Source organism: Paroedura picta, chromosome 9 (genome assembly GCF_049243985.1).
Source record: "Paroedura picta isolate Pp20150507F chromosome 9, Ppicta_v3.0, whole genome shotgun sequence".
NCBI lineage: Eukaryota > Metazoa > Chordata > Lepidosauria > Squamata > Gekkonidae > Paroedura > Paroedura picta.
In genome coordinates, this window is record NC_135377.1 from 70,776,902 (window position 1) to 70,794,122 (window position 17,221).

The 17,221-nt window shown below is 42.0% G+C and overlaps 1 protein-coding gene across 2 annotated transcripts in view; it reads right to left on the minus strand.

Moving 5' to 3' along the window:
• GMDS (GDP-mannose 4,6-dehydratase) overlaps positions 1–17,221 on the minus strand; it is a 369,384-nt gene that overhangs the window by 108,473 nt on the left and 243,690 nt on the right. For both annotated transcript variants that reach the window (XM_077353300.1, XM_077353299.1), the window contains exon 8: positions 10,029–10,147. In XM_077353300.1, the coding sequence (XP_077209415.1) occupies positions 10,029–10,147 (119 nt within the window). The remainder of the gene's footprint in view (positions 1–10,028; positions 10,148–17,221) is intronic.

The window sequence follows — 17,221 nt, forward strand, 5'->3', positions numbered from 1 at the left end:
TTGACTTCCCCTGCCTTATAGCCATTCTAATGCCTTTGTGAGAAAAGAGCAGAAAGAAATTGCGCAACCAAACTGCTGCAGAATTGTGTTCCAAGTCACCTTCTTATTGACCTGGAAGTACCCCCTATGCTCAGAGGTCTATGGAACCCCACAATGAACCTCATGATACCTCTATGGCCCTCTTGATGGTCAGAACAACACTGGAAACATAACCAGCTGGAGGCTGTAACTCAAACGCCAGAGGAACAAAGGAAGTGTGCCCAACCCTGCTCCGAAAAAGTCTCTCTGAATGGGCACAGTCACCTTTTGTTTTCAGGAACCCAAGCAGAAGTAATTGTTAGTTGAGTGACTTGGGTGTAATAACGGAGACTCCTTTCAAAGATTTTTACAGAGAGCATACTGAGGATAATTTGTTCTGCAGCTATTTTCATACAAAACAGAGTACACTCAGTTAACTATCCTGAAAGGATCTAAATTGCTTGCAGGGTGGGGTGAGGTGGAAGCCACTCTTAAGGTTTGTCGACTCTTCTTCTCGAAGTGTGTTGACAGAACAGAAGGATCTTCTCTGCATGAGTCCTGATCAAAGGCAGAGATAATACAAACTCAGATTACGCAAAAAAACAGGGTAAAAGCCACACTGGAGGAATCAAAGTTTATGGGAAGCTGAGGATATGCTTGTCTAAAACAGAGGGCAAATCATGTCAGCATCCACAGTTAAATGAAATGAAGCAGGTTTAAAGCAAGATGTATGCAACAATACACTTCAAATGACATTAAGGGCCAAAAACGTTTACTCCAGATTGGTCTCATAAATTCCTATGGGATGGCTTCTAAGTGAGTGGTTTGAATGTAATGGTTTAAGGTTGCTTTTTTCAAACCATTGCCGAGGTTTGAAAAGTATTTCCAGATAGGGCATCTATGTGCTGTGCCTGCTGGCCTAGTAGAGTTAAAATACAGATAATCACAAGAGCACAGAATTCTCAAATCAGTTTTTACCGTTGCTTTTTCATAAAACTTTACTTCTTTTTTCAAATTGGCGTCCAGCATGCATTGCTGGTGCTGATTATGATGTTCGTCCCACTGAAGCAGGCATAGTTGATATGGGGAGTGATTTTTTTTCCAGGTTACTGAACTTTGACCCCAGTTGTCCTTCAGGTTGGCCACTCCATTGGAGCTTGCATGGTAGATGTAAAATGGAACAGTCACGCACAACACAAAATCATATTGGACTTCTAGGTCCTTATTGTGAGAAGACACCTCATTTTATTAGCTTGTTCCCTTTATTTATACTTGTTTATTTCAGAAATATAAATATTTCTTGTGTTTTTTTTCCTTCTGATCCATTCAGATCCCTTAGTTCTGTCTTCATGTTCAGAGATGCTAAATTGTTCTGCTACAGGAGGGCAAAACAGTCTTAAGGATATGTCTATTTCAGTGGTTCTCAACCTTCCTAATGCCGTGACCCTTTAATATAGTTCCTGATTTGCCAATTTTTACTGAGTGATAAGGATGCCGACGTCACTTTTATTATGGCTGAATTTCTGTCCTCAGTTTTTAAATTTAAACTGTCTGACGTATCTTGACTAACTTTGTTTATCCTGCTTATCTGCTTTATGCCAATAAAGGTATTGTATTGTATTGTATATAGTTCCTCATGTTGTGGTGACCCCCAACCATAAAATTAAGCAAATGTTCTTTAACAATTCATGATTGTATATAAATTGTTTTTTCCCCCGGGCTTCTCAGTTCAGTTCTGTCTGTCCCACCATCTCACTCTTTTCCACTGCTCCTGTCTCGATCTACCCCACAAGGCTGTTATGTGGATGACGCCCTCCAGACAAGCTGCTTGTACTGCCGCAATCCCTGTGAAAGGGTCATTTGACCCCCCAAAGGGCTCCCAACCCCCAGATTGAGAACCACTGGTCTATTTCATCTTAAACTATCTCAACAGCCACTAACCACACAATTAGCATATAATAGGGCAATGATCTGACTGTGGACAAATATCAGTGGGTGAATATGATAGGCCCCCATACTCTTTGAGGTAAATTTTCCCTCTGAAATCCAGTGTTGTTCCCTCATAGACTAAGCTGCTCTCATAGTGTGGTTTCTTATAAAATGAAGCTGACTAACCCATCCTTTCACTGACAGATCTTTTGGTTTTAACTCAACCCTGGAACTTTTTGGGAAAGCTTGAAGGTAGGGTCTGTCCTCATGACCATTTTGTCTTTATGAAAGATGCACACCTCAGATTTGATCATTAGAGTGCCTAGCTTGGACATCCTTCAAGCTGCTGCGATGGCTATAAGAAACAAGGTCTTCATTCTTTAATAGACTCCAAGGGATGTCTGCTAAGGGCAGAAAGAATGGTGTGTAATCTCCACCTTGGAAATCTGCATGTCTATGGTAGATTCTTTAAAGTGTCTGAATAAACTCAAGACCTGTAATAAGGGTTGCAAGAGCTCCTACCTTACACTATAATGTGGAAGCCTTGAGTCTGTCAACGTCTTTTTAAAAATGATAAGATAGTTTTAATCTGGTTTTAGAAGATCAATACTGTTCTACTATCCCTTCTGACAAATGCTTTCCAAGACATATTGTAGATTCTTCTGATTGATTGTTTTCTAGAAGCTAGTAAGATATTTGGCACTTCTGCAGAATATGCTAACTGCAGACGGTTCTTCAGAACAACCTCTATGCACTTAAAGGTGGCTACTCTGGGTTTGAATGCCATAGAGTCCTTGCTGAAGGATGATAACTAGGGTCAACAAGGCCAATGTGGAGTTACTACGAAAATATCTGCCTTCTTCCTTGATCTTCCTGATCATTTTGGGAAGAACTGGGTTGGGTGGATAGGCAAACAGAAGACTTTTTGGCTAATGGGACATTAGGGCATTAGTTGCTTTGGCCTAGGGATGAAAATATCTGGTGAAGAACCTGTTCATCTGATGGTTGGTTGGTGAGATGAAAAGATTCAGCAGAGGAAGGCTGAACAGATCTTTCTTTAGGGACCATTTTCCCTCATGGTCTGTCTGCTGAGTCAGTCTGAAAGGATCTAAATTATCTACAGAGTGGGGGTGAAGTTTGTCAACTCTCCCCACCAGGATTAGTTCATAGTCATGCTTTAGTGAATAATGGTAAGGCATACAGTTTCTTAATAAAACTTGAAAACTGCTTATTGCGCATTCCACGTTTAATTATTTCTCAAAGAATTCAGGAAAGTGAAAGACTCTTCACTATACTGGTCCTAGGAAAGAATTGTTCCTATTGTAAGTCTAGGGCTGCCGTAGTCTTGGATAAAATGTATTGATAGTCCTCAGATTTAAATAATCTTATGGACAGTTCAGGAATTTCTATGCCCTCCTCATCCGCATTTGAAAGAAACGCCTTATCTTCCCTTTCTTCCACTTCACTATATATTTCTGGACCGCATTGATATCCTTGGTGGATCAGGTGGGTCTTCCTTTGTGTAGATCCCCATGTGTAGAAGGGGAAAGGGGGGGGGAGGGCTTGAATGTGACCTGTCTCTTCTGATATTCCCCCCAAACAAAAGTGCATGATTTTTTCCCTCATGATTTGTCTGATTAAATTCAAACACCTGGGGATAAGGTGGATGGTCCAGATCCCAGCATATCACTCACAATTACACCAGATATGCTGTTGTTGATTTTAGATCTGGCTAGAGTAGATCTTCATTGTTCTTATTTCTTCATCCTGGTAAGTGTTGTCAGAGGGGTTTCTGTATGAATCATGCCGAGCACATTGGGGTTATTACTGGGATTGGCGACAAAGAAGGCTTCCAACTGTCCTTTGGAGAGGAAACCATCACTTTCCTCAAAGTGAACCATTATCAGAGCAGTGGAATACATGCTCTGTGAGCCTGCCAGAAGGATAAAATTGCCACTGTGGCCAACAGTTGCTTTGCTGGCTGTATGAGACTTCTTTCGTGTTCTCTTCATGCAAAATGAAAGACAGGGAAGACTAGAGTGACTACTATGTAGATGAAAGGAAAGGGAAGAATATTAAGAAATGGATATGTCAAAAAGAAGAAAGTAGAATGAAGAGGTAAAGCACAGCCTATTCAAAACTGCTCTCCCTGTTGAGGCAGGAAAAGAATTGAAGAAATGGGGGACTCCCACTAAGGAGACAGGAAGTGGAAAACACTTGTTTCTGCCTCCCTGAATGAAGGATGAGAATCACCCACCAAGATCTCCTCTTCCTCAGAGGGAGAACTCTATTCCTTTAAAATATTAATATCCCTCCCCTTCACCAAATACTCCACATGGCTTACACATAATAAAAATACCCTGGGTGGGGGGACATTTTTGATTATTTTCAGGCAAGGAATGTAACAATGCAGACCAACCTGGCATCATGGTACACTCAGTTTTTTTTTGTATTCATTTTCACCCGTGAAGCAATACATGCTTCCACTGAAAATCTAAATGCAGGATGATATTAATGGAGAATTCATAAATCTTTCCATCACATGTATGGGGTTTCCCCCTCCCCTTCCTTCACAGACGACAGTCTGCAAAGAACTCTTGAGTTCTGCAGTGGTTTGAGGCGATCCTTATAATACTCCTCTGATTTAATAAGATTAATGACAGAAAATTAGTCAAGACAAGTGTTTGCCTGTTTGGTTTATCCTGTTGGAGTTCAAATTAGAGAAGGGAAGTGTTTCCCCGTCACGTTACTTAATTAGTAATCGGCAGAAGGAAAAAAAGAAGGGGGGAAAGTGTAATAGTTACAGGGCGAAAAAATTCGTAGCTTCAAGGCGTTCCTGTCAGTGCAAAGAACTGATTTCGAATCACTTGGAGCCTTATCATTCGAAAATTTTCCTTGGCTCTAACTGCATTAAAAATTATGAATATGCTCTTTTCTCAATATATTAAATGAGATTTCAGAGATGAAAGATGCTGTTGTTTTCCAGATGAAACATCTCACACTTCATATATCAACATTTCCTTTTCTTCACTGGTTCAGATAAGGACAATATGAAGCAGTGTTATCCCTGAATGAGAATTCTGGTAACTGATTAAATTTGAGGGTACGGACTTTTTTGTAACTGAAATCAAAGGGACAAAACTAGGGGAAAGTACAAAAAATAAGCAGAAATGGCAAAACTGCAAATATGCAATCGTTCCTCCACATGGCCTTGCATATTCCCCTGCTTATACATGTACACACACAACCCAGTTACACTGTACACATAGATATGTACACACAGTTGTCAGTTTGTAAATAACAATATGAGATTTAATTCTAAAAATCTGCCTGTGATACTGATCTCTAGATTCATTTTATAATGTTAATATATAACATTTAGGGTCAGGGGTATCCTTGATCTGATTTTGATCCTGACAGTCAGATATCAGGAGCAAGGGAACTAGTTTTCCAAGAGTCCATGGCCCTGAGTTTGATTGGAACCATCAGTCACATTATTGTACTGGGCTGCCTCTCAGTGCTAAGGGAGGTTAGTGGTTCAAGTCCTATATGGCGGGTCAGAAGGTCATGCTAGAGGATTCCTGCTCTGTTCCATGACCTTTGGGGTTCTGCAGGGTTCAGACTTATCTCCCATGCTATTTAATGTCTACAGGAAGCCTCTGAGAGGGTCATCACAAGGTTTTAGCAATGGTGTCACCAACATGTGGATGATACCAAAGGCCAGGTATCAGGATAGTATTACAGCAATTATATTGGCTTCTGATCACCTCCCAAGCCCAGTGCAAGACAATGTTTTTGATAGAGTCTGAGCTAGCTGAAGTTATTTAGATTAGTTTCCGTTATTGTGGACTGAGGATGTAGCCAAGTTGTTTCAGGAATTTGTTATGGTTAATAGCATCAAAATGGAGGTTTGGTATGGGGAAGATGGAATTCTTCCACAAGAGACAGTGCAAGTCTGACTTACCTGAGTGAGGCAATCCTCCTGAAGAAGCCTTTTGTGGACCTAAGGAGAAAGTGCCATTAGCTGCTCCACGAGGAGACAGCACGCATGGGGCCAAAGGTTGGTGGAGGTGGGGGGCAGTGGCCTCAAATAGCAGCCCTTTTCAACATCCCATCTCTGTTCTCTACCTGTGGCCTTGGCAAATCATTGTCAGATGCAGTACACAATACTGAGCTAGACGGGCCAATTATTTATGTGTGTGCTTGTTCTTGCAGCCTACAATTAATCTTCTTAGTAGACCTCACTGCAGGGAGAAAAAATTGAACACCTTTTTTCCTAACAACCATGGGAAATAAGCGTTGCTTTAAGTCTGTTTCCAGTTTAAAGAATCATAGAGTTGGAAGGGATCTCTAGGGTCATCTAGTTCAACTCCCTGCGGAATGCAGGAAATTCACAACCGCAGTGACCTCCCTTCCATGCTCAGATGATGCTCCCCCTCCAAGAAAACCAGAATCCTTGGCCAGTCTGAACTGGGAGAAATTTGCCTCCTGAACCCAAAGTAGTGATTGGCATTTCCCTGAGCATGCAAGGAATGGCCGCAGGAGCCAAGCACCAACCCAATCCCTTCCTGCCCACCCACTCACAATCTGCCTATGTCCACAGAATCAGCATTTCTGTCAGATGGCTATCTAGCCTCTGCTTAAAACCTTCCGAGGAAGCTTGTTCCACTGAGGAACCGCTCTGTCAGGAACTTCTGGATGTTTAGCCGAGGTAATCTTTAATGGTAGGGGAAATGTATGTTCACTATTTTTTGGTTTGAGGGGCCATGCCTTAGTCTTCCATGCTCCTATCTCCATCCTTTGTCTACTCTGCCAGACAGAATAGATGGTACTAAACTAGATGGACCAAGGCACATCTTGTTGCACTTTCCTGATGTTTGGGGAAAATGCAAGGTCATTTTTTTTTCATCAGACCAAATGAACAAGACTGATTGTTCCTCTGTCCAACCACTTATTTCGGGGATTGTTGCAATAACAAAATATATCTCTGTGCAAGTCTGTATGTTTATTGAATTTGTCAGGTCTTGCTTCCCAAGCCAAAGCTACTGGCCCTGCTAAAGGTTCACTAGCAGCACCAAGGACGCTTATTGTAGTGTGCTAGGAAAACCTGTAACTTTCTTTTCTGCCCTCCAGCTGAGCTTGGTATGCTGATGAAGGGGGCCCGGAGAAAATACAGAAGGAAGACAACTGACGAAATAATAAACAATAAAAAGATATATTACAGAACACACATACAAAGCCATCCTGATTTTATTATTTGACCTTGAGAAGGAATTTAGTATTTGCAGTGAAACTATGTGGAATATGCACTGTAAATACTCTGCATCCACGCCTCAATGCTTCTTGTGGTTTTGTATGATGAGAACTCTTAAAAAATATAGATCTTCCTAAAGACAATGACGAGTAGGGCAGATGTGGTGTGACAAGGAAAACGGATTGCAAGGAGACGTACTTAACATTAGCTGATCTGGATATTCTTTCTGCTGTGAAATGTTTTTTTTTTTTTGCAATCTGTTTTATCTGGCCATAGTGCTGTATTAAATAAATTTGATTTGATTTGATCTGGATATTCACCTAAAGAAGAAGCACTATGGGGTTTTTTGCAGCAAAGGCACAAATGATAACAGGCCCTCCAACCATGCACAGATAAAAACAGAGGCATGCTTGTTACACCCCCAATGGCCTATGAAGGATCACTGTCCAAATCCCACCTCATGGTAGATAGATGAAAACGCTACCCTATCTCTTATATTCACGGAACGTGCTGGTCCTTTCCTGATAACGAGGCACACAGACAATTAAGCAGCAAAACACATTATGTGAAAAGTCCCCCAAATCCAACTAAAATGCTTAAGTAACAAATAGCTGAAACGTTACAGGAGGGACTGTTTTGCTGTTTCCCTGAATCCATTTTCCCCACAGACGTTTTGCTCAAATAATAGGGTCCCAGTGGTCACATGATGACATCACCTCTGGTGTGGCTGGAAAAGACGTTCCCGCATTGCTGACAAATGTCACTGAGATGATGGTTACTGTAATGTGGATAATATTCCAACACCAATTTGTATAGCCTGCTTCTCTTTTCTTTTTTGCTGTTAAGTCACAGTGGACATATGGCTTATGGTGACTCCTCATTGGTTTCCAAGGCAAAACATGAGCAGAAGTGGTTAGCCACTGCCTTCCTTTGTAGTCCCTCACCCAAACTGGCTAGATCTCAGACCGCAGAACACAAGCTGCCAGTCAAATATTTGACTGTGACAATTAATTACAAGGGTTTGTAGGAAAAATGAAAAACGGGCTTGATCACTGACACAGCAGAATAGAAAAGAAAGCAGAAGATCACGAAATGTCAAGACCTACGAAGAGAGTTAGAGCGCCTCTGGGAGAAGAAAGTTACCATTGTGCCAGTTGCCATTGGAGCAGTGCCCGGAAGTCTCAAGAAACACCTGGCCATTCTGGGCACTGAACCCGCTGATGGCGTTGCTTGGAACAGCAAGAACCTTGAGAAAATACATCTGCCATTCCCAAGAATGTGGATAGATCTCAAATTGCACAACACCATTTACCAGTCAGATATATATGACAATTCATCACAATAATTGCTGTGACAGAGTTGTTTCACAAGATAAAACGGCAATGATCTGCTAGTCACCGTTCAGTGATGGTAGAATCAGGACACTTTTCTTTCCATATTTCAAACATTCATTACAAATCTGTATCCTGGTTCAGGCCTTGAGTCAAATAAAATTGTCTGTGGATTCTGTTTTGTTCTCAAGACAAATTCTGTAATTCCCAAGGACTTGGTTAGATCCCAAATGGCAGAATATCACCTACCAGTCAACTATATGACTGTGACAAATCACCACCACCATCATCATCTTCATCCCATTCACCAAGATATTGAATGAGATAAGAAATGGAAAATGCCCCTAACCCTAGCTTCACATACGTGAAAACGCTGCTTTTTATTGCATTGTCATTTGTGAATCTAACTATGAATCTATGTTGATTGTATAATCTTTGAGTGCAACATGGGCAGCGAGGGAACAAAAAGACTCCCTTGAACACTTCCCTGCAGTGACACATCCTTCTCATAAAGTCTAGATAAAACCAAAGCCTTTTGTAAAAGTAGCATAAGTTGCTCTTGGTTGGGCTTGGTTTTTAATGCTTGGAATTAAGCAGATATGGAAATATTATTAATTGCCATGTACCACTTTTTAGATTTTTATCTCCCCGCCCCTTCCGGTCTTCATATCTAATTATCTATCTACAGGATCTAGTTATTTTGAAATATTTCTTTTAGAATGAAAAGAGGTCATCCCTACGTATCATCTCATTTTGCATTTGACTTGGAGGAGGGCAGGATGCTGTTTCCGTTGGCTGCAGAGGAGAGGACACGCAGTAATGGGTTTAAACTACAAGTACAACGATATAGGCTAGATATCAGGAAACAAAATTTTCACAGTAATTCAGCAGTGGAATAGGCTTCCTAAGGAGGTGGTGAGCTCCCCCTCACTGGCAGTCTTCAAGCAAAGGTTGGATACACACTTTTCTTGGATGCTTTTGGATGCTTTGGGCTGATCCTGCGTTGAGCAGGGGGTTGGACTAGATGGCCTGAATGGCCCCTTCCAACTCTATGATTCTATGATTCTATTATTCTATTCTATGAATGCCCAAAAGTGGTCCTGGTAGTGGCTGGCTCCCCAATGATGAAATTCCCTTATTGGAGAGACATGTCAAGGCTTAGTAATGGTTGCACCAATCCTGCAAGATCTGTTATCTTGGCTGGTTCTGGGTAGAATGTGAATTGTTCTTTCAGTAAACTTTCAAACAAGGAAAAGCTAAAGTCCAAGAAGAAGTCCAGATTCCTCCACTAGCACATGCCTTAGGTTGTTTGCCCTTCAAATAGATTTAATTATGCTTTTTGAATAAGGAGTTTGTAACATATCAGCACCAGAAAATATTAAATCTCTTCAATATAGTCAGAAATAAGATACACAAAGTAAAATAATGCTTTATATAAGAACATTCAAAGACATGATTTATACGCAAAACCATTGTGGCGGTGTGCTTCTACTTACACGATGCTTTTTCCAATGTGCTCAAAGGCCTTCTCCACAAATTCACGGACACTGTGAACCTCCCCAGTGGAAATCACAAAGTCTTCTGGTTCATTGACTTGCAACATCAGCCACATAGCCTGAAGAAAGACAACACACATTTGGTTTGTTTTAATTTTAGTCCTGATAACAGGACCATACTATTAGGAAAATTAGAACAACTCCAGTGAAGCACAAACCTATAAAGAAAGAAATAACAAAATGTAACCTCAAATTTCTAGCTTCTCATATCTAGAACAGCCTTTCTCAACTTTTTTAGGCTTTGAGAAACCCCAGATGTGGTGCAATCATGCAGAATATGGTTGGGTAGCATAGCTGTGTACATATCTACCCGGGTCACCTCCCCTTCCCACCCCCTACAGGCCCATCACTAAACATTTTGGGAGTCGATATATATGGGCATATCACCTGATAAATGTTTAACACCCACCCATTCCGTAAACCCTTCCAGTGCTGTCAAGAAACTGAAGGGTTTCATGAAACCCTGGTTGAGAAAGCCTGAACTTCCATCCTAGCAATTCACAAACCTTGATTACTGCCTTAATCCAGTCTCAGCTATTATCACTTACTCTTCACGGTAGCCAGCTCTTACTGGCAATTAATCCCCATTGCAGGCACACACAAACACCCTCCCCTTTCTACCTATATCTAATGGTTGAGGATATTTTGTTCCACTGTGACCAATTATGCACGGTGGCTGCTGCACCTAGCCACTGTGGATTCCTAGCGGTAGGACAGCATGAACAACATGAATAAAAGAATAAACTAAGTCAATTGCTTCAAATTATACAGTATTCATTGCTTTTGATTAACCATTTAACAGCAACACATCAGTTAAACCAGCCATACTGGGTGGGAACATGAGAACTAATTCAAAAGCATTTGACATGGCAGCCAGGTTATTGAATTAGGTGGATATTCCTGAAATTGTAGCTCACAACCTGGTTTGCCAGTTCCAGGTTGGGAAATTCCTGTAGACTTGATGGAGGAGCTTGGGGAGGCTGGGGTTTGGGGAAGCAAGGGATCTTCATGGGGTATAATGCTATAGGGTTTACTTTTCAAAGTTGGATTCCAGATCATTTCAGGCCCGATCTGAAGGCTGGCTACCCTACAACTCAACTCCAGGATATGGTGACCTGCGATCTCAACAAATAAAAAACACGTATTGTAAGATTCATTGACTCTGTAAACCACACTTTGCCATTCTAGAAATTGTCATCATCCAATGCCCCCCCCCATATCAGATTTAACAAGTACAATAAATTAAGAACTTGAATATCTGCCTTATTTTTTAGACTGTGCATCTGCCTTGTTTGTTAACTTAGCTATAGAAAAATCAAGATTTATCGATTTAGATATTCACACCCTAAATGTCTTCCCAATGGAGGCTCAAACCAGCTTACATTATTCTTCCCTCCTACAGACTGCAGCCCCCTTTGATATTATCATATGAACTCTTGAGGTAGGTCAGGGCAGCCTTTCTCAACCTTTTTACCATTGAGAAACTCCTGAAGCATTCTTCAGACTTCAAGAAGCCCCCTGAAGTGGCATGACTGTGCAGAATGTGGTTGGAAGCATGGCTGTGTCTACGCCCACCCTTTCCACCTCCTTCAGGCCCGTCATTGGCCATTGGGGGAGCAGGTCAACAAGACCATATACGGTCATATCATCACCCAATAAATATTTAACTAATTAAAAATATATTAAAAATTAACTCCCACCCATTCTAGGGCTCTCAAGAAACCCCAGGGTGTCATGAAGCCACCATAACCAATTGCTTTATTTATTTATTTCACCCTTCTTGTGACACTGAATGCAGCTTACAGTAAAACAACGTTTATTGAACACACAAAAGATGACAGTCTAAAATCTCAACTAAGACTGCCAATAAATAAAACCTAAATTTGTCGAATGCGAACAAGCCACAAGCTGTAGCTAACGAGTTTGCATTTACGTAGTTAAGAACCACGGCAAATACCTTTCTATAACGAGAAAATTCAAATACCCATGGAAAACCTTTGAAAAAAGAAATTACAGTCATTGCACACATTCCCACATCCAATTTTCATTGGTGGCCAAGTTGCATTTCTGGGCCACTTACAGGCCTTTGCTCTGCAGATATTTCAGTGCTAAATAGTGAAGGCAGATGCAGGGTGAAGAGGGCAAGCACTGAGCAACAAATGTCTTCCACATCTCTCACTGAATAAGCAGCTGGACAAGGAATAGAATTTGGGTTTTTTTTTTACTCCCAGCCTAGTGCTCAGTCATTCTAGACCACACTGCTCTCCTGAAATGTTATCTGGGGAAAAAAATATACCACCGTAAATCAAGCCAAAATGAATGAAATATGTTAATCCCTTAGTGAAAAAAAAAAAAAGCAACCGGGGTGCTACCAGTAAAGCCGAGCCCTTGTTCAATAAATAGTCTGTGCTCCAATGCAATGATTTAGACTCCCTCCATCTGGTATAAAGGCCTTGCTATCTCGTAGGGTAATCACAATGCTATTTGCATTGACCTCTTCACATCGCATTTAAAGAAAACATCTTTAGTAGGTCCCCAGATGCTGGCGGATACTCTGCAAATCAGATTAATAAAAGCTTTGGGACAGCTCAATTTCTTTTTGTAAATACTACCAGAAAGGTCCAGGGTCCACCCCCCCCCCGCACCCCCTCCCCACTTCCAGTAGTGTGTACAGAATGAAAGCATTCCACAAAACTATTGAGCAGGGGTAATCAAACTGCGGCCCTCCAGATGTCCATGGACTACAATTCCCATGAGCCCCTGCCAGCATTCGCTGGCAGGGGCTCATGGGAATTGTAGTCCATGGACATCTGGAGGGCCGCAGTTTGACTACCCCTGCTATCGAGTATACATGTTTTTATAGCCAGGCATATGGGTAATAACATCCTCTTTTTCATAAATGTATCTTACAACAGCTTTGGCTAAGGGCTGTCTTGCGATTTGCATTTTGCTATCACAGATAGGATACCTTATCCTCGTGGGGTGGGGACAGAGAATCTTGCCTCACCTTATGGTTTGCTTTACTTTTTTTTTTTTTTTTTGTTACATCCCAAAGCATTCCAGTCTAACTGCGTGATTAAATCCTTCTCTGAAAGGGTGTCTTAATTCCAAGATCTTGTGATGTCTGTTTGCTTCAGGAAGTCAGAATTCATCACCCACGTACAGACCCTTTTTCTTCTTAAAGGCACGCACGGTTGAAGAAGGGGGGGGGGAAATCATTTTACAATGTGTCTGTTCCAGGACCCACATACTGCTCTGTTGGTTCTCCCAATCGACCTACTGAGTTCCGTAAGGACTGCCTCTACGGTGATTAACTGCAGATGTACCGGAGTTTCTCAGGCTAGAATTTCTAGCATATGGTGGGCAATATTGTCGTGGAAATAACAGGCTGATATTAATGTCAGCAGGACTACAGCAGAATTAATTTTGATTTAAAAATGGAAGTAAATAGGGAGCTATCGCAGATGTGCATCACATAAGCCTGAACAACACGAATGAACTAAGTCAATGGAAATGAGAATGATTTTATCAATTCACTGGTAGTGGCAAAATCAAAATACGCAAGACTGGTGGAGATATTATCAGGCAGCCTTTTGCACTTGAGCATTCTTCCTATTCCCTATTTTAAATGAGAAAGTTCACGCAAAGGTCTTTGGAGTATTTTCAGCCTCCCGCATCACATTTCCTACCTTCAATAGTTGTTCAATATGCCCTTATGATTTTAAGCAACAGGCTATTCTGGAGCTACTTATTCTTAATCCTGATTTGCCCACACACAGAGAGCCACTGTATTGCACATAGTGTATTTAGCATTTGAATGTCATTACTGCAAGGTCCTTGGCTAGGCAAAAGACATTATGCCCAATATAAAACTGCAATCGGGCAAAATAGGATTTTGATCGGCAGGGGTATACGTAGCTGCGCAGGACACAGCAAAATATGCAGCCCTCTGTTTCTTCTGCGTGATGTTCACACTAGTAATACACATTTCCGCTATTAAGTAACACTGCTCTCATGTCCCTATTCAGCCCAGGGGTGGAGGGATGTCGGCCATTTTTCTGGATATGTGAATGAACTCAAATGTAAGAACCTCACATTGTAATCTCCCTTTGAAGCCTCTCTGTTTGAGGACTGCCACTCTTCGGTCAGAGGTAGAATGACCTAGAAGTTTAAAATGTCCTCCCACTAGTGGCTTGAATGTTGTAGTTTGCAATGTCTATTGTAATTTATGTCCATTTGTTCTTTTGCGAAGACTTGTTGATTTGATGTAGGGCATCGTTGACATGTGATGGCATATGTAACGCTGGTAGATGAACAAGAAAATTAACCCAAGATTGTATAGTTTGAGTTGTTAGGTCCAGTGACTGTGTTGTTAGAGTGAATATGGGGATGGAGTTGGCAACGCTGTTTGTTGCAATCTCTGGTCTCATGGTCCACGTCCAGGTTAGGAAGGGCGTTGTAGTGGGGGAGAAGTTGTTTAAGGTTTAGAGCAGTAGTTCACTGACTTTTTCAGGCTACTGCCCCCTTCTAGGTGCCCTAGTGCCCCCGCTCCACACATATATGAACACACACCTTTCCTGGTCTTGGGTCTACTGAAAATTAAGAACACACTATATTGTCTACACTTCTTTTTGGGTTGTTGTGCAGAGGCCATCATTTATTCTGGAAAAAAATTATATACGCTATTGGCAAAAGCCATTTTGGTGTCCTCAGAGGGAAAAAAGACAGATGGGGCAAGAGAGAGAGAGAGAGAGAGAGAGAGAGAGAAGTAAGCAATGGAAAATCCCATGGCCAGGAACAAGCAGAAGGCTTTTCCAGCCTCCTGAAGATGGAGTCTTTTGGGAAAGGGTTGCAAACCCTGGGTAAGAAATTCCTGGAGATCTGGGGTGGAGCCTGGGAAGGAAAGAGGAGCAGAAAAAGCTTAGCAGGAATGAACCAATCCAGCCCACTTTCTGAAGTTGTCATTTTCTTCAGGAAGACCACCAAGGAAGTCCAAGGTCACCACTACCCAGAGGCAGGCAAAGTTAAGCTACCTTGGAACGTCTCTCACTAGGAAAACACAGCTGCAGCAGGAAGGGTCACACTGCTGCCCTCTACTGCCCCAAAATTCCTCACCGCCCCGGGGGGCATACTGCCCACTTTGGGAACCCCTAATTTAAAGGCTATCTGTGGGCAAGAAAAGATTTGCCTCCCGATAGTTGTAATGCCCGAAGTCACTCTCCTCTTCCTAGGTGATATATAAGCTCTTGATTCACGAATTTCAAGATTTTGCTACACTGATTTCAGGTTCATAACTAGGGCTTGGGGAGAGGAATATTGCTGTTCTAGATTTATTTGCCATTACTAAATGGCTTACTGGTTTTAACAGAGGGGAAAATCTCTGTTTAAACTTCCACTGGGGATAATTAATGGTTATTGACTTGCAAATGAAGAACAGGTGACACTCCGAATTAGAAGATAAATGATCCTGTGTTCTTCTGCGATAATCGCTTAGTAATTGCCACCAAACCACAACCCAGTTCATCCCATCATAATGCTAGATCATGTCCAGAACACAAAGGCCTCTGTGTGGTAGGGTATTCAGCAGTTCACCTCTTTATACAGCTGTACAATGATTTGGTCCATTTATTCCTTGATGGGGCTGCACAACTGAGGCAAAAGTTCAGCAGTTCTCACCTTCCTGTTCACAGGCTGAACCCCGTGACCCGTGACATGGCTAAGTCTCAATCTGCGATAAAATCACGGCATGACTCGGGCTATCATGAGGTCACATACTTGAGGCATTTTCGTGAGGTAAAAGAAGAGCCACGGTTTTCTTGAATTCACTGGCTGAATTGTTTAAATGGGGTGACAGACTTTTCAGTTGTTGCTGTTTTTTCTTTGCAAATCGGTTGTTTAGCAAATGTGAAAGAGGTTCCTTTGCTACTCCCCAAAACAAGAATTAAATCCAATACAGAAATTAGTCTCAATCCTTAATATATATTTTTTCTTTGAATGGCTTGAAGCTTTCTGGAGGTTCTGAATCTGTGACATACTATGGGTTTTTCGAGGCTCCATAAGTCCCTCAAAAGCATAAAGTTAATAATCATATTTCCCCCTGTGAATTCAGGCAAAGTTCCTCTAGCAGCTGATACCGATGTTTAATACAGGTTCTCAACCAGGGTTTCATGAAACACTCGGGTTTCTTGACAGCCCTGGAAGGGTTTCCTGAATGTACGAGGACCACTCAACGCTTGACAATTTTACTGAGGCCCACTGCCTTGACGCTCTCTGACTCTGGTCGCTATGGTAATGTTTAAACATCCCTTCAAAATAAGATACAGGCACGACACAACAATGAACATAAGGAACATTTTATTTTCATGGAAATTTTAACTCATGACAATGACAAATCAATGGGAACCCTGAGCTTGTTTCTCTGCAACGAGATAGTCCCATCTGGGAGTGATGGGAGACAATGACACCCAAAGTGAGTTGTAAAGGGCCGGGGGGGATGAAGTAAAGGGCTGGGGGGGGTGGGGAGAAGGCGTCCTTCGCGGCCCACCTCCAGTTAGTTGGCGGACCACATATGGTCCGCAGCCCACAGGTCGGGGATCGCTATTTATGACCATATAGAGCTTCTTGTGGCACAGGGTGGTATGGCAGCCGACATGCTGTCTGAAGCTCTGACCATGAGGCTGGGAGTTTGATCCCAGCAGCCAGCTCAAGGTTGCCTCAGCCTTCCATCTTTCCAAGGTCGGTAAAATGAGTACCCAACTTGCTGCTGCGGGATAAAACGGTAATGACTGGGTAATGAAGGTAATGGCAAACCACATTGTATGGAATCTGCCATGAAAACGCTAGAGGGCGTCACCCCAAGGGTCAGACATGACTCGGTGCTTGCACAGGGGATACCTTTACCTTTACCTTATGACCATATATGTTGACCTCCCCTTCCCCAATTGGCCAATGATGAGCCTGGAGGGGGTGGAAAGGGGAGAGTCTCTGGGAGGGCAAATACACAGCTATGCTTCCCAACCATATTCGGCAAGATCATGCCAATTCTGAAGCCTGAAGAAAGTGTCAACAGTAAAAAAAAAGTTGAGAAAGGGGGGCTTAATATGATGCTGACTGCCTATTGGATGGAGTTACCT